This window comes from Tauraco erythrolophus, chromosome 17 (assembly GCF_009769465.1).
Source record: "Tauraco erythrolophus isolate bTauEry1 chromosome 17, bTauEry1.pri, whole genome shotgun sequence".
Taxonomy (NCBI): Eukaryota; Metazoa; Chordata; class Aves; order Musophagiformes; family Musophagidae; genus Tauraco; species Tauraco erythrolophus.
Genome location: NC_141481.1, coordinates 13,804,491 through 13,830,425, shown reverse-complemented (window position 1 = coordinate 13,830,425; position 25,935 = coordinate 13,804,491). Strand labels below are relative to the sequence as shown.

Sequence of the window (25,935 nt, the reverse complement as noted above, 5' to 3'; positions counted from 1 at the left end):
AGCCACCCGGTAGTTCCATGCGGGCAGTCCCCGCACCGCTCTCCAGCAAATTCCCACCCTCTGCCCGGGAAGCGCCTTCCCGGACCCAGCCACAGGGAAAAGCGGCATTTTCAGACAATAGGAAGGACAAACAAAGAGACTGGATCGCTTTCACATCATTTATCTTTTATTGCACTTCACAATCATCCCAACACGTTCCATCTGCGCATACTCCGCCATGACCGTCACAGCACGCCCGGCCCTCACCCGCACAGCAGCAGGGAGGGAGGGATCGCTCTCACAGCGTGAGACACCGGCACATCCATCCGCTCCACGCCGCGTCCGGGGAGGCCGCGCTCAGCACCTGCGGGCAGAGATTAAAGGTGTCTCGGTGAAACAGCCATCCCCTCAGCGCGCGGTGCCCGCTCAGCACAAGGGCTATGGGAACACGGGTTTCACTCCCCACACTCCGCCGTGGGCAATAAGCTTAGTGCTCCCTATGCTGTCGGCACAGTTATCTCACCGGGGGCCACGGGAGACCCCGAGTGATTTTCAGACTGCGCCCGGCGCCCGCGGGCGACGCGACTCGCAAAGCGCCTTCCCGGGCCGCTCCCCGCGGCCCTCCCGCCCCACACCGGCTTAGACAGCGCCATCAGCACACCCTGACGGATTTTTGCCAAAAGCCGGAGGAACGCAGAAAGCAGGAGACACCACCCTCCCTCTCACAGCCACCGCACACTACTCCTCACCCGCCCTCAGCGAGCCGCGCACTGACACCCCGCGCCTGCGCGCCCCTTTATATAGCAGACCACGCATGCGCGCGGCCCGCCTGCCCCGCGCGCTGTATAAGTAAGCATACGGCGCCGCCCCGGCCCGCGGTTTATTCCTCATTCAGCGCGCGGGGTCCACACTGCTGTGCTCTCGCGAGATCCGGGGCAGTATAAATAGCGAGCGGCGGGGCGGCGCCGCCTTCTACTCTGAGAGATCACGTAAGCGGTGGTGGAGGGATGGCGGAGCGGCCCGGGCGCCATCCGCGCCCATCGGGGCTGCCGGCGAACGGCGGCAGCCGCGCCCGGCCGCATCGCTCGCCGCCGGGCCGTGGCACTGCGCTGCCGCTGCTTGCCGGGGCGGCGGCGGCGATGTCCCGGTTAACGCCTTCCGCTTTGTTCTAGCAAATGGCGGACGACGCCGGTGCTGCGGGAGGTGCAGGAGCGGCCCGAGGGGGCTTCCGCGGCGGCTTCGGGACCGGGCTGCGGGGCCGCGGGCGCGGCCGCGGGAGGGGCCGCGGGAGAGGCCGTGGGGCTCGCGGGGGCAAGGCCGAGGATAAGGAGGTGAGTGGCTCCGTTCCCGGGGCTGCGGGGGGAGCGCGGCGGGGCCGGTCTCGGGGAGGGGGCGTGCTGAGGCGCCGTGTCTACTGCCGTCCTGAAAGCTGGAGCGGAAAACGAGCCGGTTCCCGTGGGCTGCTGATGCTGCCGGTGACCCTTTCCCGCGGATTTCTTTGCTAGTGGATTCCTGTCACCAAACTCGGCCGCCTGGTCAAGGACATGAAGATCAAGTCTCTGGAGGAGATCTACCTGTTCTCGCTTCCAATCAAGGTAGGTTGCTGTGGACGTTTAAGTAATGCATGGAATGGTTTGGGTTGGAAGGGACCTCAAAGATCATCCACTTCCAATCCCCCTGCCATGGGCAGGGACACCCTCCACTACACCAGGTTGCCCAAAGCCCCATCCAACCTGGCCTTGAGCACTTCCAGGGATGGGGCAGCCACAGCTTCTCTGGGCAACCTGTGCCAGTGCCTCAGCACCCTCAGAGGGAAGAATTTCTTCCTTATATCTAATGGAAATCTTCCCTCTTTCAGTTTAAATCCATTGCCCTGTGTCCTGTCACTACACACCCTTGTAAAAAGTCCCTCTCCAGCTTTCCTGTAGGCCCCCTTTCAAGTGCAGCAGAATCTTGGTAACTGCAGAGTTCTCACAGCGGCTGCTGTGTTGGGTGCTCAAGTTAACTGTGTTCGAGTTGAAGACTTCAGTCAGTAAAAGCTGAGGAGCAGTGCAGTCGCTTGTAAAGCACAGCGGGCTCCGAGTGTTCTGCCGTGGGTGGAGATGGCAGCACGTTGCTCGACTGTTTCTGCAATAGTTCTTCCTGCTCAGTGATGGGAACAGAAATTTTAACTTGCTGCGTTGGCCTGCCTGGCAGGCTAGAATAAGTTTATGCCTGCGAAATTTAACGTATTGAAGTGCTTGTTACTTAAAATACTTGTATATTGGGTTGTTGGAACTTGGATTGAAGGAACCTTTCTAGCTGTGTTCAGTTTGTTAAAAAGCATGGCTTTGTGTGATGAAATGACCAAACCTTGCAGGAGTCAGAGATCATCGATTTCTTCCTGGGTTCTTCTCTGAAAGATGAGGTTTTGAAGATCATGCCTGTCCAGAAACAGACTCGTGCTGGTCAGCGTACCAGGTTTAAGGTAACCTTTTCCTTCTGTTTTCTCGTGTTGAAGAGTTTGTGTTGCCTGCTGCTTTTTTGGTGTCACGTTAGTAAATTAGTCACGTTAGTAAATTAGTTCAGATGCCCTTATTCTGTGGTATCTAGTATATGTTTAGGCGTGGGGATCAGCTTGTGTAGCTTACAAAGTGTTTGTATTAACTTTAAACCTCTAGAGATGCGTTCAGATGTTCCGTGAAACAGCCCTAGCACAAAATCAAGTCATGCTCCTGCAGCAATGCTGGCTGTTGAGGGGCTGCATGGAGAGAGGTCTTAGGTGTAGAGAGGGAATGCTGCTTGGAAATCACCGGGAGTTTGGACCAGTATTGCAGCTGTAGCAATTTGTAGGGATTTGAATCCCAGGTGTTCAACTGTAGCTGGTTTTGACAGAAGGATGAGCGCTAAGGGGAAAAATGGGCTGCTTGGACTATGAGCTGTGACTCTTTATTGCTGAGCACACCTCAGGTTTCTGCAGTGAGATGCTCTGGTGGACTGACTGGTTTTTGCCAAGAGAGCGTTCCCGTGCAGCGCAGCTGCTGCTGAAAACTTTGTCTTTCAATCCCAGGCTTTTGTCGCTATCGGGGACTACAATGGCCACGTTGGTCTGGGTGTGAAATGCTCTAAAGAAGTTGCCACTGCTATTCGTGGGGCCATCATTTTGGCCAAATTATCCATCGTACCTGTGCGACGAGGCTATTGGGGCAACAAGATCGGCAAGCCCCACACCGTGCCCTGCAAGGTGAGAGCGACTTGCTGGTCTCGCTGCTGGTGCTGCAGCGTGTGCGTGTTTGGGAGCTGTATCCCGTTGTGTTCACGTAGGTCACCGGCCGGTGCGGATCCGTCCTGGTGCGTCTGATCCCGGCGCCCCGTGGCACAGGGATCGTGTCGGCCCCTGTCCCCAAGAAGCTGCTGATGATGGCTGGTATCGATGACTGCTACACCTCGGCCAGGGGCTGCACTGCCACGCTCGGCAACTTTGGTGAGCCTCAGGTTTTTGTGTTGTAGCTTGGCTGCATGCTTTAAAAGACTTCTGCTGGGTCTTTTCACATCGCAGGTTAGTCCTGCAGGTGATCCCTGAAGCTTCCTAAAAGTTAATTACAAGAAACTGTCTTTTCACACACGCATTGATATTTAAAAAAAAAAAAGAAATCTCCCAATCTGCGCGATTGCACTTGTTGGAAGTAGTGTAATTGTCGTAAATGGAGAGAGAAAGAAACTCGAGTTTTGTGTGGATATCGGAGAGACCTTGTTGTGGTCTCCCTGTTCCTTCCCGAATTCGACATTTTCGGAGCTGCACGAGTGGGTACTCGCGAGCGGGTTTCTGTCGCCGTGCTTTGCAATGTGTGACTTCTGTCCGCAGCTAAAGCCACCTTCGATGCCATCTCCAAGACCTACAGTTACCTGACCCCTGATCTCTGGAAAGAGACTGTGTTCACCAAGTCTCCTTACCAGGTAAGAGTGTCTGCAGTTCGCAGCTCCAGTCTCACCCTTCCTGCCCAGTAAGTTCAGGTGCTGTACCCGGAGCATTCGCAGTTTAGTCATGGGAGGGTAGAGCTGCAGTCAGAGCTGACTGCCAGGCAGAGCATGAGTTTTCAGCGTGTGGTTTCGAGTAATACTTGGAAATGGCATTTCATGGACAAAGGAAATAGGAAGAGCAAAGCTTTGAAATACTTAGTAAAAAATAAGTTGTATCTGAACTACACCAGCCTCCCACATAGACATCTCACTGGAAAGGGATGCAGGGCTGAGAAACCTGTGAAGAGTGGCTTCAGAAAATAAACCACTTTCTATATTTTTTTTTTTTTTTTGCAGGAGTTCACTGATCATCTGGCAAAGACCCACACCAGAGTCTCGGTGCAGAGAACCCAGGCAGCTGCTGTCGCAACGACTTAAGTGGGTTTTGTACAAGACAATAAAGTGATCAGTGAACAAGAACTGGGGATTGGTGTGACGGGGTGGTTAATGCATTGGGCGGATGGATTAAATCTCTGCTGGGGATTTGAGCAGGTTCGTCTCTGTGGGCCAGAGCCTGAACATCTGTTGAATGAAACAGTATATTACGTTATCCTAATCCTTGTTAATCACATATTAATCCTAAATGGGGTCTAGAACCAGCTCTGAAGATTACGTGCTGTCCTACAGCACGTAACCTTCACCCTAACCAGGGGAGTTTTCTGCCAGGGCTGGGCAGATGGGCAGAGCAGCACGCTGTGTTTCTGTTGCTTCGTGGAGGTGGGGGAGAGGTCCAGAGGGGAAATCCCAGTTAAGGCTGTCAGGGGTGTCTGGAGTTGAGGGGCTGACTGACTGTAGTTCAGAGGATGGTAACAATCGCTGGAATTCAAAGATGAGTGCAGAGCTGAAAAAGGAAAATTCTGTAAGTGTGTGCAGATTTCCTCAAAGAACGAGTCTAGACTCTGGTTGTATGGCAGATGTCTGGGCTGTGCGTTTATTGTAGAAGTCAACAGCATCAGAGTTCAGAGATGCAACATGCACTATTCAACACAAGCGCCACGGTCAGGTGCTGCCCATTCCTCTCTACTGAGATGCCTTTGCTTGTGCCTTCCTCTCTTCCATCATCCTGTGCTTCTGCTTCATCAGGCATGTCCTTGCGTTTCCATGGACACCAAGGTCACCGTCTAGAAAGAAAGTAAATGTCTGACGGGTGCTGCTCAGCAGCTAAAAAGAAATAAGCCCCTGTTCCATGTGAAGTCTAGGACATAGCTTAAGACCCCCTTTCCCTATGTGCTGTCACAGCCAGAGGCTGTTGTACTCACATCTGTCCTGGAAGGCCTTGGTGACCTGTGCCAGCTGCTCCACCTCCTTGGCACAGTTCTGGAGGTGGTTGGGTCCTTCCCTCTGCCTGCATGCTGCTAACCTCTCCCGGACTATCTCCACAATTTCCTGATCAACCAGCCTGCAGGAGAGACAATGACAAATACAGCCACAGCCAAGAGATGACAGAAACGGAGAACAAAGGGGTGATGACACCCTGTGTGAGTTCAGCTCTGGGATTTTACAGGATCCTGGTTTGTCCTGGAGCGGTGCTGCAGGAACCAGGCAGCGCAGGAGGACATGTCCTACCACCACCCTGCTCAGGTCAAGCATCCTGCAGACAGCAGGACTACAAACATAGAATGTTCTGTAAGAGTGTGGGCAGGAGGTGCTGCCTCAACACCCCAAAGTCCACGAAAACGCTGGGAGTTGAAGCCAACCGCTGCAGTCCGCAGGGCTAACTGACCGGAGCAGCGGGCCTTCTGCGGGGAGCAGCCTGGTGACAACGGTACCTGTCCCTCCTCCACTGTGCTTCGGCCTCGTAGAAGCAGAGGTAGTCACCCTCCAGGCACTCGCTCACGTCGGGCACGCGGCGGAACTTCTGGTGGTAATAGTAGAACTTGTTCTTGGCTTGCTGGCGCTCGATCCACTCTGCAGAGACCCCACTGTGGTCAGACCCCACCCCCGTGGTGAGACCCCTGCCGCGGACAGACACCCTCCCGCCGCGGGCAGCGAGCAGACCCCGGGCCCCTGCGTGCCCTTCTGCGTGTCTGTGCCCCCCTGTGTCCCACCGCCCGGTGCCCGTGTCCCCGCGCCTTTGCTCCGTGCCCCCGCCGGTCTCGGTGCCCCGGTCCCCTCGCCCCTGTGCCACGCCGGGGCCGGACTCCCGCAGCGGGAGCGCGGAGGCGCTCGGCCCTCCGGTACCTCGGACGAAGGTGACGGGCGCGTCGACGGCATAGTGAAAGACGGTCTGGAAGAAGGCGACCGGGTTGGGCACCGTCGCGGTGCTGTCGGAGACGGGGGTGCGGGTCGGCGGCACCTTGTACGCCTCCCAGTCCGAGTCCTTCGACATGCTGGCGGCGGCTGAAGGCCCGGCGCCGAGAAGATGGCGGCGCTCCACACAGCCCCGCCGGCGGCGAGGGACGCCGCGGTCAGGGGGCGCCGCCCTGCGCATGCGCGGCGGGGCCCGGTGCATGCCGGGAGTTGTAGTCCGTGTCGCCCGCCCCCGGTGCCGGGGACCGGGCACGGCCGGGCGCTGCCCCCGCGGGCCGCTCAGAGGCCCCTGGAGGAGCGGCACAGCCCGTCCGCACCGCCACTCCTGTCGCCTCCATGTCTTTCCCAGTCAGAATCGCCGCGGCGTTCTCGCCGGGGCTGATGGAGGGGTGTTCAGGCTGCCCGCGCCCCGGTGCCCGCCATGGGGCTCCCGGGCTGCGTCGCGCCCCGTTAAGGAGCGATCCCAGTCGCTGCCGTTCAAGTTCAAGTCGTTTAGGAGGGAGAAGTGTAAACTGAGACACCAGCAGTTGACCTTTATGGCACCGCGACTGCTCCGGCCAACCTGCCGGTTTGGCCAAGTCGGAACGGGACACGGCAGGGCGTGGAGCTCGCAGCTAAATTTGTGTCTCCGGCCCCAGAACCGGCTGGTGTCAGACTGGGAGGCACGCGCTGGCAGCCTCTCTCCGCGGCCGACCCGCGCTGAGGACGTCCCATGGTTCGTAACGCTCTGCCCGCTGCTGCCCGGCGATTGTTTGGGGCTACCGGCAACGCTAGTGCAGCTGAAACGGGGCCGAGCTCGTCACGGCTCCGCTTGGGTTGGGAAATGAGCTCGCTGCAAAGTGCAACCAGGTGGAAAGTGCGAGTGGGAGCCAGGAGTGACCGTGGTGAGGAGGGAGCGGTGGTGGACGCGGGGCTAACCCCGCTCTGCTCGGGCTGAGCCCCGTCCCCTGCCGTGAAGCCGGTTGTGCGAGAGCTCGTCCGTGTCTCTAAAGCCCTGCTGCTTCTCTCTGCCAGGCTCAGCATGACATTGAGATCGGGGTTTATATATTTAGCTCTTCTAATTTGGTTTTCAAGGTGCACATTTAACCTGCGCGTGTTCTTGCTGCTGATTCCTTTGGGCATCTTTTTCCCGTTTTTCCTCATCGTTAGCTGTGCTTGTTTGGTGCCATGTGCCTTGGTGACACGAAGCCCGTGAATTCTGAGCAGGCCCTTTAGGTGCTGCAGAATATAAGTCGTTATAATTAACTTCACAGAAAGGCAGACCTATTAAAGAACGTATTTCTCCCTCAGAGTCCTCAAGCAGAAGGAGGGAGATCATGTTCGAGTTTTTTTATTTAATCAGCATCATTTGTCCAGAAACTTATAAATTCTTCCATGCACATGATGGAGGCTTGAACAAAATCCCTTTCTGTCAGGAGGTTTTTTTTCGTGTTGGAATTGAGGAAGAGCCCAGAATCCCTCCAGCATTCCCTGATGTTAAAGGGGAGATTTCCTGTTGTGCATTGGGTCCTGGCATCTTCTGGGACCTGAAAGTGAAGCTGATCATTTTTCTTCTTCTCCACAGTCCCACCGCAAGTTCTCTGCTCCCAGGCATGGCCACCTGGGCTTCCTCCCCCACAAGAGAAGCCGCCGTCACCGTGGGAAGGTGAAGACATGGCCTAAGGATGATCCCAGTAAACCGGTCCACCTGACGGCTTTCCTGGGCTACAAAGCTGGAATGACACACACTGTGCGGGAGGTGCACAGGCCTGGGCTCAGTAAGGCTTGGCTTCAGAAGGCAGGGAATCACATCCAGCAGGGAAACGAGTGAACAGGCTTGTTGGTGGGAAAGGCTGCTCCAGGGAATGGGTGGTGGAGCACATACCTTCTAGGCTATCTCCTGGAATGCTGTCCAGACCTTGGATGGCCAAAAGCCACCTCACAGCCAGCAGGAGCTGAGTCTGGGGGTTCTTTGGAAGTCCCCATACTGGTATGGAGGTTTGTTGGATCCTGCTGGCAGAAGGACCCTCCAGGGTAACTACCTGAGAAATCCTGGGCTTCAGGCGTCTTGCTGGGGAAGTTTATGATCTTACCCTTCAGGATTCCCACAGGATTGGAGCCAAACTCTAGGGCAAGAACCATCTGGTGTACTGCTTCTCCCAACCTGGGGAAGATGGGTTAAAGTGTGCTGGGCCACAGGGCCCAACCTGTTCAGTGTCTGAGGATCAAACCCTGTGTGGTCCTGCAGCAGGGCTTGTGGCCACGGGAGGCTGGAAGGGCTGAGGGTGGCTGTGAGAGCAGAGTGTGACCTTCCCCCAGCACTTTGCTTGCTTGCTATCATGGCACGGGCCATGAATGGGTCCAGGGAATGAGATCCCAGACAACACTGAGCACCGTTTCCCTTTGCTGTCTTGCAGAGGTCTCCAAAAGGGAGGAGGTGGAGGCCGTGACCATCATTGAGACTCCCCCAATGGTGGTGGTGGGGGTCGTGGGGTACATAGAAACACCGAAGGGCTTGAGGAATTTCAAGACTGTTTTTGCTGAGCACATCAGCGATGAGTGCAGACGGCGCTTCTACAAGAACTGGTGAGTGTCTTTGTGGCTGGGGAGGGTCCTTGGTCTTCCCCACAGGCTCTGGGGAAGGTCCCTGGTCTTCCCCACAGGCTCTCCATGATGCCCAGCCATTGCAAACAGCTCAGCTACTGGCAGCTGGCTCTGAGATGGAGTGAAACCTCTATTTATTTAGTCATGCACAGAGATACTGCAAACAGCTTGATGTGGAGAATCAGCATATGCATATGTAAATTTATTCGAATAGTTTAACCAAGTCAGCTCTCTCCACAATATCATATGGCAATGTGTGCTGCAGGTTCGTTTTCACAGCCTTTGTGTAGGTTGGGCCCATCTACTCTCCATTAAACGGGAATACTTGAGCTGAGGCACCAAATGATGGGAGTGAAACCAGATTTGTCAGGGGAAAAATTGATGCAGAATGTGACCCCTGGCCCTTGCAAACATCAGTCCCTCACCAGCGGAGAGGAAAATGGAAACATGAATTTCATCACTGTAGGAATCGTGTCTCCTGTAAAAGTGCCATGGAGATCCACCCACCACATGCCTCTGATCCCTGTCGGAGGCTGTTTTCTCTTTTCTCCGCTTAGCTCTGGTTTTGTGCTTGTATTTTGATGGCACCGAGCCAGTCAGTGGGAGACAACTGGATTCCTCATGCAAAAAGGTTTGAATTACCAGCCCTTTTCACAGCTCCTTATTCACTTTCCTCTTCCCAGCTCAAAGCCCCGTGTCCGGCCCCGACAGGCAGGGGAGGTTCAGGTGCCTGAAGGTGGTCGGTCCCCTGGCACTGCGCTGTCTCAGGGCACAGGGAAGGGCAGAAGCACGTCACCGTTCAGCTCTGCTCTATGTTTAACACTTTCGTCGTAGGCACAAGAGCAAGAAGAAGGCGTTCACCAAGTACTGCAAAAAATGGCAGGATGAGGATGGCAAAAGGCAGCTGGAGAAGGATTTTGCAGCTATGAAAAAGTACTGCAAGGTCATTCGTGTCATTATGCACACGCAGGTCAGAGCCTCAGCCCCGGGGGGTGGGCAAGGGGGGCTCAGGGTCTTCCTCAGCAGGGGAGCCAGGATCACGGGGGTGTCTTGGTGGGGTCACAAGAGGCTGAGCAGACAGACTCTGGTCAGAGGGTGCAGGACGGGGCGTGCGGGCGATGGGAGGTGCTGGCTGACCTTTCCATCTGCCTCCTGACACCAACCCTGTCCCTTTGGGCCAGGCTCAGCAGATCTGCCTGCTGGGGGATTGTTGGAGGGGGCTGCGGCTCCAGCTCACTGGGGAGTCCACACTGGGGAGGAGAGCAGACTGTGCAGAGCCTTAGCAGGTGGTGAGCCCTGTGTCAGCAAGGGACCTTAGGCCCCATGATCACCTCAAATTAGCAACTGATGTCAAATGTTTGGGCAAAAATAACCCAGGGGCAGGCACAGTTTTGCAAGATGGGATTGCTGGATACACAGGGCCTATTTTCATGCTGATCCCTGGAGTTAACGGCTGCTTTGGAGTCTGGGGCAGAGCTAAGCTGGCTTAAGGCTTTACTTGTGGCTGGCATAGACCCTCGAAGTCCTGCTGTGGCGATTTGGCAGAGGCTTTGCACAGGGAGCTGAGACTGGGAGGGAGCTGAAGCACCTCTTGATGGGAGCTGGAAATAACTGCTCAGTCTGGAAGCAGAGGTGGAGCATTAACCAAAGGAGAGCTGACTCTGGCTTGGAGCATGGAGCTGCATCCTGGCTGGTCGCAGTGTTCAGCCTCAGGTGGTGCTCTGGTGATGGGCTCCTCTGGGGTATTTTCCCTGGCTATTACTACTGTGCTTAACTCTTGGGGTAGGATGAGGCTGGTCTGCTCCTGTCCTCCCTGGAGAGAGAGTGTGCATCAGCTCCTGCCTGGAACAGGAGCACTGGGAGATGGGGTGGTTGGGCTTAGGGACAAGGAGTTGGGTCCAAGGCATTCTGACCCAGGTCACTGGCTGTTATGAAGGGGGTTGGCAGTGTGGTAGAGAGGGGTGGTGAAGAGCTGGCTCTGCTTACCCCCTGTGCCCCTCGCAAGTGGCAAGTGATGTGGCCCTGCCCTCATGTTCATGCCTGGGAGGTGAAGAGCGACGTTTTGCCCTAATGCACTGTGTAATGCAGATGAAGCTGCTCCCCCTGCGGCAGAAGAAGGCTCATGTGATGGAGATCCAGCTGAACGGCGGGACGGTGGCTGACAAGGTTGACTGGGTCCGTGAGAGGCTGGAGAAGCAGGTCTCTGTGCACAGCGTCTTCAGCCAGAACGAGATGATCGATGTCATTGGCGTGACCAAGGGGCATGGGATGAAAGGTACAGAGCAGGGAGACCCTTGCCAGGGGCTTGGTTCTGTCCATCTCATATGGCCCTGCCCAGAAGGTAGTGTTGGGGGAGGGGAGCATTAGCCATGCTGAGAACTCACCAACTTATTTCAGAGGGAGTAGCAAAAAGCCTCTGGACCTCAACCACGACATGCAGTTCCATTGTAGCAGAGCTTGGTTTCCTTAATCTCAGAAAAGGCCGTGTTGTCCGCCGTGCCCGGAGTCCTGCCAGGAGGCTCAGAGGCACTGTGAGCACGGAAAGCCATGGCACCTCTCACAAACCCCACGTGTGCAGACGTGTGGGTGTTTCTGTGCGTGTGTAGATGCGCTCAGCAGGAACGTATCGCAGTCTCATCAGATCCATGGGAAGTGAGAACAGTTCTGCGCTCTGGCCTCTGCGGCGGTGACAGCTCTTGGTCTCCTTCCAACACGGTGTCTTCTGAGAACTGCAGAAGAATGACGAGACTCTCCCCTCCCCAGCACTCAGACATCAGCCCTGAATCTCCTCGGTGTTCTCACCGCCCTGTCTGGTCACACTTCCAGGGGTGACAAGCCGTTGGCACACCAAGAAGCTCCCCAGGAAGACACACAAAGGCTTGCGCAAAGTTGCCTGCATCGGAGCCTGGCACCCAGCCCGGGTTGGCTACTCCATTGCTCGGGCTGGCCAGAAGGGCTACCACCACCGCACGGAGCTCAACAAGAAGGTATGGCCCAGACAGGTTCCCCCAGAGCACCACTGCCCCTTCCTGCCTGTCTTCCTCCTGTGCTGTCACCGTCCTCCTTTGTATGGTGGCCTCTGTTCCCCCCAGCTTCTCAGACGTTTCCCTAGGGATCTGCAGTGCTGTTGTTCTCCATGCCTTTCCCTGTTGTTCCCTGTTCCCTTGTTCCCTGCTCAAGGGACACATCGCAGGGGGCACATCTTAATAAAAACCACATCGTCCCTGTGACATCCCTCACTGAAGGGGTGGGAGAGTCGCTGTCTCAATTTCTGTTCCTAGATTTACCGCATTGGCCATGGGATCCATGTGGAAGATGGCAAAGTGGTGAAGAACAATGCCTCAACACACTACGATGTCACGGAGAAGACCATTACACCTCTGGTAAGGGCTGAGGGGGTAACAGGGCTGTGACTGGCCCTGGCTACAGGAATCCGAGCCAGGGAAGTAATTCCTTGGCTGGAGACAGCTGCATAGGAAATGATTTGAAGGAAATTCACTGAAAGAAATGCAGTGATTCCTTTCCATGTTTTGGACATGGAAAACCATCTACATGAGATGTTTTTTTAGGCCCTTTGTTAGACCCAAAAATGTAACTTTCAGCTGATAACTTGGGTAGAAACTGAGAACTTTGTTTAAAAAGAAAAAGAAGCATAAATGACATTAAAAATCTGATACTTAACAGAGAAATGTTTGTTACTTGGTTTAAAAATTCACTTCTGCTTATTAAATCTGTTAACTCGGGAGTCTAGCCAGCCCTGCTCTCTGTTCTCCCACATTCTCCAGGCAAGGAAGCATGGTTGCTGGTTTCCCAGCTCTTAGAGGGTGCTGCTTAGCTGGGACCATGCAGTCAGTGCAGCTGACACGCTCTGGTGGTCCTGAGCAGGCAACTGGAAGGATGCAGAGTGTTGTTAGCCAGAAGGACCATCAGTCACTGCCTTCTCCTTCCCTACAAAAAGCCACCCGTGGACACATGTCTGCTCCCATCCAGCTCCCTTGCTTGCCAACCTTCTTTCTGCCTCTCCCCACAGGGTGGCTTTCCTCACTATGGGGAGGTGAACAACGACTTCCTGATGCTGAAGGGCTGTGTCGTGGGCACAAAGAAGCGTGTGCTCACCCTCCGTAAGGTGAGAGAGCAGCGGGTGCTGGGGAGGGACGGGCTGTAGCTCTCCACAAACAGATTGACAACGTGGAGAATGCCACTGCCTCCGAACGTTGGGTAGGGACACTGGTCGGATCCTTGATGCTGTGTTGCAGATAATCAGGTAGACATCCCACTGGCAAGAAATGTATGAGCTACTGGATGCCAGGAGAAGAAAGTCTCAGATGAAAGGATTTACTCAAAAATTACATACCTCAGATGACAGTAAATCTTGGATAAGCAAGTTGTTACATGACATTCCAAGAGGACAGTTTTTGTGACAGCTTTCAACTGTAATATTAAGGTAGTTTCAGGGGTTGCAGAGGGCATGTGGCACATGAGAATGGTGCTCAGTGAGACCGTTCGCAGCTGGACGGTTTGTGGCAGCGTGCAGTTGGATGTACAGAAGTGGAAAGCCTTTGAGGGCTGTGATACAGGGCCCAGAAATGGAAACCTTGCCCGTAAGCAGGTTGGGAGGAAACGAAATGCTAAGTGAAGAGCAGGCTCATTTCAGAGCTGCTCTGCAATCCAAGGCATCACCTGCCACCTGAGCACCAGGGTGTTTCTCCAAGAAGGCAGATTTTCATGGAGATACTTGCCTAGTGGATGCACCTAGGATGTTTCAACCCTGCTTCCATCAGAGCAGATATCCAGATTTTCTGTAAAGATGAGCCTGATGCATTGTGACTCCTCTTTTCCAGTCCCTTCTGGTGCATACAAGCCGCCGGGCTCTGGAAGCCATTGAACTCAAATTCATCGATACGACTTCCAAGTTTGGCCACGGCCGCTTCCAGACAGCTCAGGAGAAGCGGGCTTTCATGGTGAGTTACGCTCTGCGCCGGCTCCAGCTCCCGGGCCGTGCTCCTAGCTGGGGCTAAAGCGACTGATTGACCCTGACCAAGCATCTGCTTCTCCACGTGACAACAGCCAAAGGAGTGATCGGGACCCTCTTGCATAAAAGACAGGCAGGAATTCAATTCACATGGCAGATATCGTGCTAAGGAAGGACATGATGGCCGTGTGAGTGATCCAAGACAACCCAACTAACAAATAATATACCATATGGCCAACCAGTTTCCATTCACCATGGGATGTTTTAAACAGGCAGTTAACTTGGCAGGTGCTGCCTTGGACATATGGTCCCTTTCACTGGCAATTGTGCACTTCTTTGATTTGTTTGGAATGATTTACAACTTTAATGTTCTTAAGAGGAAAAGGTTGGGTCAAATTCAGACACAAATTTGTGATTCTTTTGTCAGGAAGCTTCCAAAAAGGCCAAGCAGTATATTTTTCTTAAATCTAGGGAACAAAAAAAAAAATCCAAACCAAGCAGAGTTTCTTGAATAGTTTTGCAGCCTACACCAGGCTGGTGCATAAGTCTGAATGTGAGACTGAGGGATGAAAGGAACAACTGCCTGGATACCGCGCAGACGTAAACCGTGGCTGGACTGGCCTGCCAGTGAGAAATCCCACGGGAAACTGGCTAAGCCCCCTTAGCCCTGGGCAGGGCTTGGTGGTGCGGTGCCTTTGCAGAGCGCTTTCCAGGTTAAGCTGTTCTCCTTTCTCAGCGTTAGGAGCTTCTTCGTGCTCCGCTCGTGCTGTCGCTGCATGTCCTGAGTAGCAGCGACACGGACCTTAGTGACGGGAGATGGTTTTACCTGGTTGCAGATGTTTTCTTGGCCATTTTGTGCTGTGGGGTGAGAGCTTCCCCCCATGTATGCTGTGGTAAAACTTGGCATTTGCCTGGAAGTAGAGGCACGTAAGTAATTCTTGCTGTCTGCTCCCACAGCACACACTTGGTCCGGGACAACCCCATTTCTTAGCTGGTGGAAACCCCTCAGGCTCTGTCGAGTTGGCCGATGACAATCTGTGCCTTTGGCTGCGGGAGGCCTTGCCTCCTCCAGAGCTTGTACAGCAGCTCAGCAGCTGCTCCACCATGGTGAGCCCCTGGTAGCGTTCATCAGCACAACTACTGCTGCCCTCCACATCCCCTGGCTGCAGCCCAGCCCACCTGGCACGGAGCGGGTCACTCATTGCCACTCTCCAACTGCTTTTGTGCTGTCCAGAGAAGCAAACCCTTTGTGCAAGAGCAATGATGTTCTGCTCCTGGTTCCTGCAGAGCTGGAGAGGCCCCAGGGACAGCTGGTGAATGGCAGCACAGAGCTCCCAGCTGGGGAGCAGAGACTGGGAGCAGCCTTGCACAGCAGAAAGGGGCCAGAGCTGCAGTTTTGCTTGCCTTGTGGGCCAGGTTTGTCTGCCACTAACACTGAGAGCTCTCCTCTCTGCTCTCTTCCAGGGCCCTCAGAAGAAACACTTGGTGAAAGGGAAGCCAGGAGCGCAGGAAGAGCTGTAAGGACCTGGATATGCAAGGCTACCCGACTGGGCACCTTCAATAAAAAGGCTTCAAGCTGTGCCTGCTGCCTGTCTTCCTTCTGGAGTGGGTCTTGCCTGTGTTCAGTGCTGCCTGTGGGCAGCAGGGTGTCCTCACGGTTCCTCAGCAGCTGGGGATGGGACAAGTAAGACTTGGGACTGGTCCATACGGACAGGGGCTAACTGGGACAGCCAAGTGTCCACTCTGTTCTTGGATCCTCCCTCTTCCTTTGCCTAGGGATTTTTTTCCCACTGCTGGCATTCACCCAAACCACGGTGAAGACTCCCCTTCTCTCTTCCAGAGGAGAGCAGAGCATGTACTGGCACTTGTGCCCCAGTTTCCACTGGGAATACAGGGCCTCCCCATTACCTGCCTCCATGCAGTCTCCCTGGCCGTCTCTCCCCTTGCAGCCTCTCACACCCGCCCCCCCAGGCACCCCTTTTGCTGAGCTGAAAACATGACCCACGGACTTCTGTGTGCACAAAGACCCAGGCTCCCGGCCGGCATCCTCAGCGAATACGGGAACTTGTGTACAATAAGATGGCTGCTAGGTAAGACTGGGCAGTGATGGATTTATTCAGACTTTGGACTCATTTCTCACCCATCTTTTCCTTGCAGTCCAGCTGCCTACGGGGAGGGTGTGATGCGTCTTGGAGCTGTGATGTCTTGGATCAGCGGTGATCACAACTCCTTCAGTGCAGAACCGGTCTGGGCGTCCTGCACCCTCTTTGGGAACCAGACAGTGGAAAGCCCAGCCCTCCGCTGGTCCAGAGCTGCTCCCTTGACCAGGAGTCCTGGGAACCTGGTAGGAGGTACATGAAGTTCTTGGGTCTCCAGCAAACCCCTTGCCCTCTGGTTCTGCTCTGAACGTGTGCTTGCAGTGTTTAAGAAGGAGGCTCATCTACAAAAGTGCTGAGGATGAGATGAACCGAGAAGCTCAGACCCCATGGCGTAGCCCTGGATGCAGTCAGTGGCCAGGCCCTGGCTGTCTCCGTGTCCCAGCGAGGTCCCTGAGCTCTGTGCAGTGTCTCTGCCCGGCTCGTGGGGCTGCGCTTCAGAGCCTCATCTCCCCCTTGGCTGGTAGATCCCTGGGCAGTCCTCCAGTGGGTGGCTGAGGATCCAGGCCAGAACGCATGATAGGAATGATGAGATCATCCATGTTTGGCATCACCAAAACCTTCTGAAAAGAGGAATCCAGAATAACAAGTAAGTGGTTTTGAATACCACTACCTGCCTGGCGACACGTCTGCTGGGAAATGGCCTTGGCAGGAGCTGCACTCGGGTCAGAGACCGGGGCTGTGAACAGAAGGTCCCGTGCTCCTGTCCCCTCGTCTGCAGCTGACCGTGCCTGGCCCTAAAGGATTACCAGCTCTGGATGGGGACAAGCAGGAGCAGTTTTTCTTTGCCCTGCCCACCTGTATGGCTTCAAGGGTGGTCATGGCAAAGGGCTGGGAGCAGCATGTTGAAGCCATTCAAATGGGCAGCAATCAGGGGGCATTTGGGTACCTAAATGTCTGTGGCCACATTTCTGCTCTTTGACCAGAGATCTCGAAGATGAGAGACTGAAAACAAACCAGTGGGTACCTCGTGATGGTAAATCTCCCAAACCATCCCAAAACCAGAGTGGATGATGAATTCAGTGCTTCTGGGGGGTGTCTGCCTGGGACTTGCTGACATTCCTAATCCCCCCTGCTTGGGGCAGGGCTGCACATACTGGGAGGAAATTGCTTTTCCTCAAGCACTCTAGTGCTCAGAGCACCAGCACTCGAAGCTGGTTACGGTCATGTTTCTTCACTGTCCAAAGCTGGACAGACCAGATCAGATGTTGCTTTTTTGTAGCAATAACCCTGGCCCAAACTGAGGTGCCATTATCCCTGATGGCAGCAATGCCCATGCTTCAGCAGGGTTTGCTGAGCCCTTTAACCGACCAGACACCTGAAACTCGTGCTGTAGCTTCTTCTCGATCCATTCGGTGACATGGAGGAACGTCACCTCCCGCTCGCCCAGCTTCGGGCGCACCTTCAGCTCCAGCTGGGGTGGGACTCGGAAGCTGTACCTGCGAGGAGAAAGGAAAGAGGCAGAAAGCATCACGTCCTGAATGTGTGGCACAGCCCATGTGGCCCCCACTGCTGGGTTTTAGGGACCTGCCTCCTGCGAGGAGGTGGCTGGGTTGCAGTGGGAGCTCTGGGTCCCCAGATCCTGTCTTGGCCTGGGTGGAGACCAGGAGAAATGAGCCTGAGGTCTGTGAGTCCCTTTGGGAGAACAGCCCTGGCTTGCTGGCACCCCAGATGGACCCGAAGCCCCAGAGCTGGCTCCTTGGCCGAGCTGCAGGAGGCAAGGGGAGCTGGAGGGAGGATGCCCGTGGATCCCCACATGGGAGGAAGGAGAGCTGGTACCAGACACGGTCCGTTGGTGGCGGGGGGATGTTCACGGCCAAGGTGCCTGCCAGCTCCTGCACCTCCACCGTCAGCAGCAGCGGCGTGTTGGAAACCTCCTCGATCTTCTTTTTGATGAACTCGTTTTCAGTGGCCTTCTGGAAGTACTTAGACTTGGCGATCTTATCCACAAAGCGCAGGATCTTCCGGCTCGTGCTGTTGCTGCTGCCGTGGCTGAAGCGAGGGGAGGCACAGCTCAGCAGTGGGGTGAGACTGGGAGCCACGCTGGGTTTTGGCATCCCCCAGCCATCTGCCGTGAGCACCCCACGGGGACACGGGTCCCCCGTGAAGGGCTGCCATGACATGCCAGGGTGCCTGTGTGTGCCTTCCCAGGGAAACTGGCCCCTGTGCCAGCACAGTGCCGTGCCTCCCCCAGCATCTCCCCATCCACCCCACGGCGTGGTCCCTGAACAGCCCCTTACCCCTCGGTGCCAGGCAGTGGGACCCGCTCCCCCAGGACTCCCGTGGGCTCTGCAGTGGCCATGTCTTCCTCATCGGAGGAGCCGGCGCTGGATGACTCTGCGTCGCTGTCTGCCAGCAGGATCAGCCGTGGCCTGGCCCTGTGAGCCCCGGGGAGGATCATGAGGGTGTCCTGGGGCCAGCACCCTCTCACCTTGCTTGGGGAGGAGGAGAAGGAGGAGGAGGATGAAACCCAGCTGTGCATGGTCTCCTTACCCCTCTCCACCTGCCTCTGCTGGACTGCTCTCCTCTGCAGCGCTCTCCTTCCCCAGCTTGCAGAGGTTCATCTTCGTCTCGAGCGTCATCTGCAACGAGCCGCTGTAAGTGACCTCCATGTCCACCCAGAGCCCTGCCAGGGAGAGGGACAAGGCGAGCCTCTGTGAGCATCTGCTTTGGGGACCGGGCTGGCACCTCCACAACAGTTGCTGTGGAGCCAGCCCTGGGGTCCCGGCCTCTCTGTGGGGCTCTTACCTCGGTCATTGATGGTGGGGTTGGAGGCGCTGAGGACCGAGGGGATGGATGTGCCCATGTCCAGCTCCGTCAGCGTCAGCTCGTTCATGAAATATGGGAGCTGACGGAGGGAAACCACATGGGGACAGTCACCACAGCCTGGCACCCGCTGTGGGGCCTCGGGGACGGCATGGAGCTCCTGTGGGTGCTGTGATGCCCCTGCCTCTCACCTTGATCTTGCTCAACTTCTTCTGGATCTTGCTGGACACCTGCTCAGCCCAGTATCGCTCCCGGAGGAAGTCCCAGAAGATGCGCCCCACCAGCGCGTTCATCCAGGCCACGCACACCTCGCTGCGCCTGGCCGCGTCCTCGCTGGGCTGCGGAGGGACAGAAGCCACGAGCCCCTAGAGCGAGGTGGCCCCATGAGCAGTGGGACCCGCTGGCTGGGGAGCTGCTCCCCTGCACCACAACTTGGCTGCTCAAACCACGGTGCAGGAGGGAGTAGAAATGAACCACAGGACTGGAAGTGGCTGCACCCAGGGTCCCTCAGCCTCCACTTAGCACTCGTGTCCCACTCCCAGTGCTGGATTTGTCCCACTCACCTTTGTGGGCATGGGGCTGCCCAGTGTGCTGTGAGAGGGACTCCGCTCTGGGCTGCCCTCCGCCTGTGCCGGCACGAATCGGGCCATGTAGGTGCCATAATCCAGGAAAATCTTCTGTCGGATGCTTCCGGCCAGGTCCTTGGGTGGGACAGCGGAGGGGATGTCCTCAGCGCTCCCTCCACTGCTACTGCCGCTGCTCTGGGGAGCTGGTCCCATGCCTGGGGACACGGGGACATGAACGGGTCAGGATGGCATGAGAGGTGACGTGCTGCCTGGCCGTGATGCCAGTGACATGCCAGTGACATGCCACCCACCCCGTGCTGGCGAGGGGCGTCCTCTGGGCTCTCCCTGCTGCTGCAAATGCTCTTGGCTCTGGGCTCCTCCATCTCCCCCCACGCTCACTGCTGCCTACCAAGGGCTTGTCCTCCCGGCACACGCGCAGCTCCCGCCCTGGATCAGTCCCGGCGCAGAGCAGAAGCCACAGTGGCCACATCTCACCTGCTCTGGCTTCGCCACGGCTGCTGCCGGGTGTCCCGCGGGAGGCTCGCACGAGGTGCTGGTACCACTCCTCCTTCTCCCTCCCCGTCCGCCCAAAGAGGTACAGGCACCTCTCCCTGCAGTCCCCTGGGACATCCTGCCCTGGCACCGGTGCCTTCTTCGTGCCTTCATCCCTCTGCAGTTCTGCGTCGTGCTCCTCGCTGCTCCTGCACTCCACGACCGCCCGGTCAGGGAGGAGGATGCAGATGGGGTATTTCTTGTTCCATGTCCGCTTTCGGGCCAGGCTGGGGGGGCAGAGGAAGACCTGCAACACCAAGAGCAGCGGTGAGGCTGTGCCAGGCGTAGGCTGTCAGGGGTCCCCACCAGAGGGTCTTTGGCGGGGTCACCTTGGCGTCGGTCAGGTCGTAGCAGCGGTGGCTGACGAAGGCTACGTCAAGGATTTCCTCCTCGAAGGTGGCTCGGCGCGGGATGTTGCTCTTGGGGTAGGAGAGCTTGAGGGTGGCCCCATCCAGCGTGGCAAGCACCGAGTGTGTGAGCGAGGGGTGGAAAAGCTCAGGATCATAGACATGCAGCTGGTTCATCCAGCCCTGGGTGGGGGGAGAGGGAGCTGACTGCTTCCCGCTGTGCCGAACGGGGTGACAGCCTGCACCCGCTGCAGGCATGGCACCCCCTCGGTGCTGCACCCTGAACCCCGGGCTCCCCTCCAGCTGCTGCCCAGCATCCCATCCTGGACCACCCCTCGCCTACCTGGAGGCGGTGGGTTTCCTGAGGCTCCCTCAGCAGCAGCTCGTGGTGCAGGTGGCCCCGCAGTCCCCGTGCCGGCGGTGGAGACTTCAGCACGAGGAGGAGGATGGCGACGAAGCCCAGCACCAGCCCGCAGATGAGTCCCAGGCAGAGGCCGGCGGCGTAGGGTGGCAGCGGCAGGACGAAGTAGCCGTAGGCGAGGAGGGCGATGGAGGCGAGGGCTCTGCCTGGCACCGTGCCCCCCGGCTGTGCCGGCAGCGGCTCCTCGGCGGGTGGCAGCGGGGGTTCGGCATCCCGCTGCGCCACCTCCACCACCTGGATCACATCCCCGTAGGAGCAGATCTCGTAGCGGCAGTTCAGGGTGGGCTCCCAGGGGCTCCAGTCCTGTGCTCGGCGGCCCCCGGTGCCACGGCCCCCTGCCTGCCCAGGGCTGCCCCCCACCTCCTGCCCCCCGGCACCCGCCTTCGCCCGGGGCGCGGGGCCGCTCTCCTCGGCCATGAGCCGGCTGAGCCGGCTGAGGGGCTCCTGCACCGCCTCCGACAGCCGCCTCCTGGTGTCCTCCAGCCGGGCCTCCCGCAGCCGGAGCAGGGCGGCGCGGGTCTCGGATGGGGAGACACTGGGGGAGGACGGGGCCGTGCGGGACTTGGCTGGGCTCAGCCGGGGCTGGGGGCCCCGTGGGAGGTCAGCCAGGAGCATCCCCCCGGGCTGGGGTGAGAGGGGAGGCTTCGTGTCCCCATCCCCGGTGAAAACGAGCCCGCAGCCGTCCCAGCTGCTGCCATCCTCCCTGGTGCCGGTGGGATGGAGCGTTAGCCCGTCGGTGTCCCCGCGTGGAGGTGAGCCTGGGGACGGTGCCATGGTTGGAGAGGCATCTGCTGCCACCGCCGCCTGGTCTGCCATCGCTCGCATCGCCCACGGCGCCGGTGCTGCCGAGGGAACAGGAGGAAACAGCTCAGCTTCGTGCCACCCTGAGGCATGGCGTGTCCCTGCCCTGCTCCTGCCTTCCCCATCAGCATCACCATGAGCCGCCGAGCAGGAGCAGGGTGCCCCCGGGGACCCCGTCACCGTGAGCGGGGTGATCCCTATCTCAGGGTGCCCTTGGGGCCACGGGGCTGCCAGCGGATGGGATGCTCTTGGCTGTTCCTGTGCTTCCTGGCCAGGATGGGATGGAGAGGGCACAGTGGTGAGATGAGCTCAGTGGCAGCGTGTGGGGAACCCCATGTACAACGAGGATAAACCTCAGCCGGGCAATTAGCAACGGGACATTACGTTGGTCCCAGTGCTTAATGGTGTTTCAGGTTTCATGAACCTGAAATGAAGCGAGCCCGAGCTGCGGCCCCAGTTCAGCGTGAGGATGCTCTGGAAGGAGGGGGTCGGTACTCTCTGGTTTTACTGGAGGGGCACAAAAGTTTTCCTAACACAGAAGATTTCTGTAGCCCCGATGGCAAAGCATCGTCCCGTCCCCAGCAGCCACCGTGATCCCTCCATCGCTGAACTCCTGCCAAAGCAACAGGGCTGGCCCCGCTCCCCAGCCGTGCCCCGGGCATGATTTTGGGAGGGAGGATGGAGGCTGCAGGATGGGTTCTGCAGGGCCATGGCGGGGCTGAGGCAGCACCCTGCGGGTTCGTGGGGTGCTTGAGCTCCACCACTGCCCCCTTCCCCTCACAGCATCCATGGAGGAGGAGCGGGGATACAGCCCCGGGAAGTGGGGATACTGCCGCCAGTGGGTGCTGCCCCTCGGGCTGCCTTACACCGGGCATCCGCATCACCCTGGCTCTTCAAAGCACTTCGCTGCCATGAATTCATTCCAGGCCGTGCCGCGGCTGCCTCCAGCGCCGTTTATGTAATCTCACGCTTCAAGGCTTTTCCTTTGCTTCTGATTTACGGGAGCCACTTGTTAACCCCGAATCATCTGTGGCTGATTGCCCCAGTGATTCCCAGCACCCCGCAGAAAACCTGGCTGTGGGGCTGGTGCCATCCAGCCCGCGGGCAGGGCTGCTGGCACTGCCGGCACCACTGGCACCCCCCAGCAGAAGGAAGTCCAGAGCACCACAGAAAGCACCAAAACAGGGAGTGAGCAGAAAAAAATGAGTGGCAGAGCTGGCCCTGAGAAGGGACCTCTTCCCCGATGCCGCGGGGCCCTGTACACCTCCCACCCAAGCACGGCAGGTGGGGGGCAGCTGGGACCCAGTGCCACAGCCATCCCCAGTATCCCCAGTGCTGCTCATTGCCCTCCCCAACCCTTGGCCATACCTACCAGAAAGCCCCGGGGCTGGTCCTTGGCTGGTCCTACCCGGCCACCTGGGTTAGGGGGATGCCGACTCGGCTGCGCTTGGCAAGGGCTCGGTGCTCCGCTCCGCCGTGCCTGGCTTCTCGTTACCAGCGCTCCGGTATCCGTGGGTTTTAAAAGCTAAAAAAAAAAAAAAAAAAAAAAAAGATGACTGTTTCCTGAGAGACCATTAGCACAGTGGAAGACGGAGATAATAATAGCCCGGGTTTGTATGGGAGTTTTCATCTGGCGGAGACGTCAAGTACAGCGGGGGCTATACATACGCCGCCGAAACGCAGCCACCTTTGGGGTGCATGGGTGCCTGGGAGGGAGGGGCACACCGGGGATGGACCCCGCTGGGTGCCATGGCTGGACCACCAGCACCCCGAGCCGGAGGGTCCACATGGAGCAGCCCCAGTGATGGCTTTGCTGCTGGCTCGGGCTTCGGAGAGCAAATATTGAGCCCAGCCCCAGCAGCTCTCTCCAGCTAATTTGCGGTGCTGGTGGCGGGGGCGGAGGGCTGGCACTGCTGGCAGGGACGGTGGCACAGACGCCTCTGCCCGGGCACAGAGAAGGTTTTCAGCACCTAACCAAATGAGCTGGAAATCCCTCATCTAATTATCTCCACAATATACCACTACAGAAACCAAATTGCTGTGGTTATTAGCGCTGTAACTGGAGAGCTCTGCGTTATCCTGTGATTAAGGAGCGCGGGGCTTTGAGGAAAGTCTCGTTGCCACTTCCAGACATAACCTCGGGCAATGGGCAGGGCAGCACGGGATCCCAGCTCCACGTCCCTAGAGATCCCAGGGATCCCAGCTCTGTCATCTGCTCCTGCTCCCACATCACATCGCTTCTTCTCAGGAGGTTTGCTGGTGGATACCGGAGCAGATTCCACACTGCTGGGGGAGCGAGGAGCTGGGAAGGCTCCAGCACCGCATGAACGGCTCCAGGACGGCTGTGCCTGCTGGGATGCTCAGAGCAAGCCAGCCTCAGTGCCCAGCCCCAGCACCCAGTCTGATCCCCCAGTGACCCCCTCCCAAACCCTCCCCACCACCATGGGCTGTCCCAGGGCTTGAGCTCAGCCCTGCCTCCGCTATGGACTTTGCTTCGCCCTCATGTCTCAGCCATCCCCATCCTCTGCCTGTCTTCCCAAGACCTTCGCATCCCCCGTGGCATGACCCTTGCAGCTCACGGGAGAGCTCTGAGCCCTGGTTTCACCAGGACACAGCCCTGGGGCAGGACCCAGCCAGTTCTCCCATCTATTTCATTAGCACAGGCACAGCTTCACCTTCTGAATTATTAGCTGCAGACATCCAGGTAGATGATGCTGCCAAGACACAGGGTCCCAGTGTCTGCCATGGGTCCTTCCACTGACTGCAAACCTGCACCCTGAAGGTGTACACGGCCCTTGAGTCTTTTGGGAGCCTTTCCTGACACCCCACTCGTCTGATCTCGGTGGATCATTAAGGGAGGTGCTTTCAAAACAGCACGTCACCCGTTCGCCGTGCAGTGACACGGCGCGTCCTCGGCTCCCCGCAGCCCCACGGTGCTGCAGCGAGAGCCCCTTCCTCCTCCTGCCCGGGCACCTGCCACGAATCATCAATCCCCGGGGCTGGAGCGGGGAGCTCAGCCTGCCCGAGATGAAAGCCTGACCTAATTCGAAGCGGCAGCATCCAGCGGGCACTAGCGCGGCCAGCGCTGGCCCCACGCAGGGGTTTCCACGCTGGGCGCAGCCCCGGGGTGAGCTCCTGGCTGATGGACGCGTCCATCGGCACTAGGGAGCAGGGACCCATCCAAGGGCTCTGCCGCGGGCCGCAGGGCTCTGGCAGCAGGGCCAGCTCCTCGGGACAATCCCTGGCTCCTGTCCGAAGGATGCTGGCATTTTTGTTCATGCCCCAAGGAAGGTGCAATTTCTGAGAGAGCCACTGGATGAGGACTCGTCCAAGGGTCATTAGCTAAAACTAGAGAAAAAGAGACTTGTGGTGCCTGGTTTTTCAGAAGGAAAAGGGAGCCGCATTCAGCTCACTCCCTCCTGGAGCCTGCCAAGGAGCGGCTCCCTGCAGTTCACCTTCAAAGCCCTTACCTTGCCGCATGCCGGGCTGCTGCCACCTCCCCCAGGAGCCCCCCACACCGCACCAAGGAACCGCATCCTCTCCCCGCGCTGCCCTCCGCGGGGGGGGGGTCCCCACGGGCGACTCCTGGCTATGCTCTCCTGGGGTGGTGGGATGGGCGGCCCCCGTCTGCTGGGATCCCGGGGTGCGCGTGGCGGGGGAGCCCCCCGTTCGCCCCAAGAGCTGCCCGAGCTCCATCGCCCGCTCCGGGCAGCGCTGCTGCTGGGGGGGCTGAGGCTGTCCCGGCCCCCTCCCCGCGGGTTCCCCGCTCCCGCAGCACCGGTACCTGGGCCAGATGGGAGGTCCCGGTGAGACGGGGGAGGGTCGGTCCTGGTGCTGGAGAAGGAGGAGCAGTCCCTGTGGCGCCGGGGAGACGGACTGGTCCCAGTGCCGAGGGAGAAGCGGTGCCGGGGAGCGGGGGGAAAGGAGGAGGGTCAGTCCCGGTGGCGGGGAAGGACCGGACCCTGTGCCGGGGAAGAAGAGCCGGTGCCGATGCCGGTGCTGAAGGGGGCTGGCCAGTCCTGGTGCCGGGATGCAAGGAGTGATGCGGCTGCGGGGAGAGGAGGGTCGGTCCCCGTGGGGGTGCCGGTGCCGGTGCAGCAGAGTAGGTGCCGGTGCTGGAGGCGGAGGGTCCGTCCCGGTCCCAGTGTCAGGTGTGGGGGACCGGTTCCAGACTGGAGCTCGCCCCGCTCCAGCCGGCGGTGCCGGAGCATCCGCAGGACCGTGCCGGGTCCCCGCTCCGCCCCGCTCAGCTCCGCCCCGCCCCGCGCCCCCCCGCGCATCCCCGCGGCACGGCGGGGCTTCCCCCACCGCCCCCCCCCCTCACCCGGGCGGCCTCCGCGGGGGCTGCGGGGCCCGGCCCGACATTTCCCACGGTGGGGAAGGGCGATGTGCGCGGGGCGGGGCGGAGCGGCCCCCCCCCCCCCTTCCCCCCTCCGGTACCGGGACCCCCCCGGTACCGCCGGCCCGCAGCGCCCCCTGCCGGCCGCGGGGCGGGGCCGCGGCGGGGGCGGGGCGGGGGCGGGGCCGGGGCGAGCGGAACCGG

The 25,935-nt window shown here is 58.4% G+C and overlaps 4 protein-coding genes, 1 long non-coding RNA gene and 1 other non-coding gene across 6 annotated transcripts; 2 read left to right on the top strand and 4 right to left on the bottom strand.

Annotated features, from left to right (window-relative positions):
* Nucleotides 1-144: 144 nt before the first annotated feature.
* On the bottom strand, nt 145-732 carry LOC147527578 (uncharacterized). Its single transcript, XR_015222658.1, has 2 exons — nt 615-732; nt 145-343 (listed from the first exon to the last, which is right to left on the bottom strand). It is a non-coding gene; the product is annotated as an uncharacterized LOC147527578 (long non-coding RNA).
* Nucleotides 416-540, bottom strand: LOC147527579 (small nucleolar RNA ACA64). The gene has a single exon (XR_015222662.1). It is a non-coding gene; the product is annotated as a small nucleolar RNA ACA64 (small nucleolar RNA).
* A 422-nt stretch (nt 733-1,154) lies between the features above and the next one.
* On the top strand, nt 1,155-4,398 carry RPS2 (ribosomal protein S2). The gene is made up of 7 exons (XM_086622082.1): nt 1,155-1,310; nt 1,485-1,574; nt 2,339-2,446; nt 3,029-3,202; nt 3,283-3,442; nt 3,824-3,915; nt 4,276-4,398. Exons 1-7 carry the CDS (start codon nt 1,155-1,157, stop codon nt 4,354-4,356), a joined length of 861 nt encoding a protein of 286 aa, XP_086478208.1. The 3' UTR covers nt 4,357-4,398.
* A 483-nt stretch (nt 4,399-4,881) lies between these two features.
* On the bottom strand, nt 4,882-6,358 carry NDUFB10 (NADH:ubiquinone oxidoreductase subunit B10). The gene is made up of 4 exons (XM_086622321.1): nt 6,160-6,358; nt 5,748-5,886; nt 5,238-5,377; nt 4,882-5,099 (listed from the first exon to the last, which is right to left on the bottom strand). The coding sequence occupies exons 1-4, from the start codon at nt 6,305-6,307 to the stop codon at nt 4,999-5,001; spliced, it is 528 nt and encodes a 175-aa protein (XP_086478447.1). The 5' UTR covers nt 6,308-6,358; the 3' UTR covers nt 4,882-4,998.
* RPL3L (ribosomal protein L3 like) lies at nt 6,341-15,362 on the top strand. The gene is made up of 10 exons (XM_086622497.1): nt 6,341-6,385; nt 7,793-7,985; nt 8,625-8,793; nt 9,646-9,781; nt 10,900-11,086; nt 11,638-11,798; nt 12,093-12,194; nt 12,842-12,937; nt 13,653-13,772; nt 15,248-15,362. The coding sequence occupies exons 1-10, from the start codon at nt 6,341-6,343 to the stop codon at nt 15,302-15,304; spliced, it is 1,266 nt and encodes a 421-aa protein (XP_086478623.1). The 3' UTR covers nt 15,305-15,362.
* A 1,014-nt stretch (nt 15,363-16,376) lies between these two features.
* LOC104377253 (testis-expressed protein 2-like) lies at nt 16,377-21,416 on the bottom strand. The gene is made up of 11 exons (XM_086622367.1): nt 20,514-21,416; nt 20,153-20,353; nt 19,767-20,070; nt 19,269-19,486; nt 18,897-19,043; nt 18,688-18,787; nt 18,433-18,565; nt 18,180-18,317; nt 17,719-17,931; nt 17,258-17,378; nt 16,377-16,502 (listed from the first exon to the last, which is right to left on the bottom strand). Exons 1-11 carry the CDS (start codon nt 21,414-21,416, stop codon nt 16,377-16,379), a joined length of 2,604 nt encoding a protein of 867 aa, XP_086478493.1.
* Nucleotides 21,417-25,935: the final 4,519 nt, after the last annotated feature.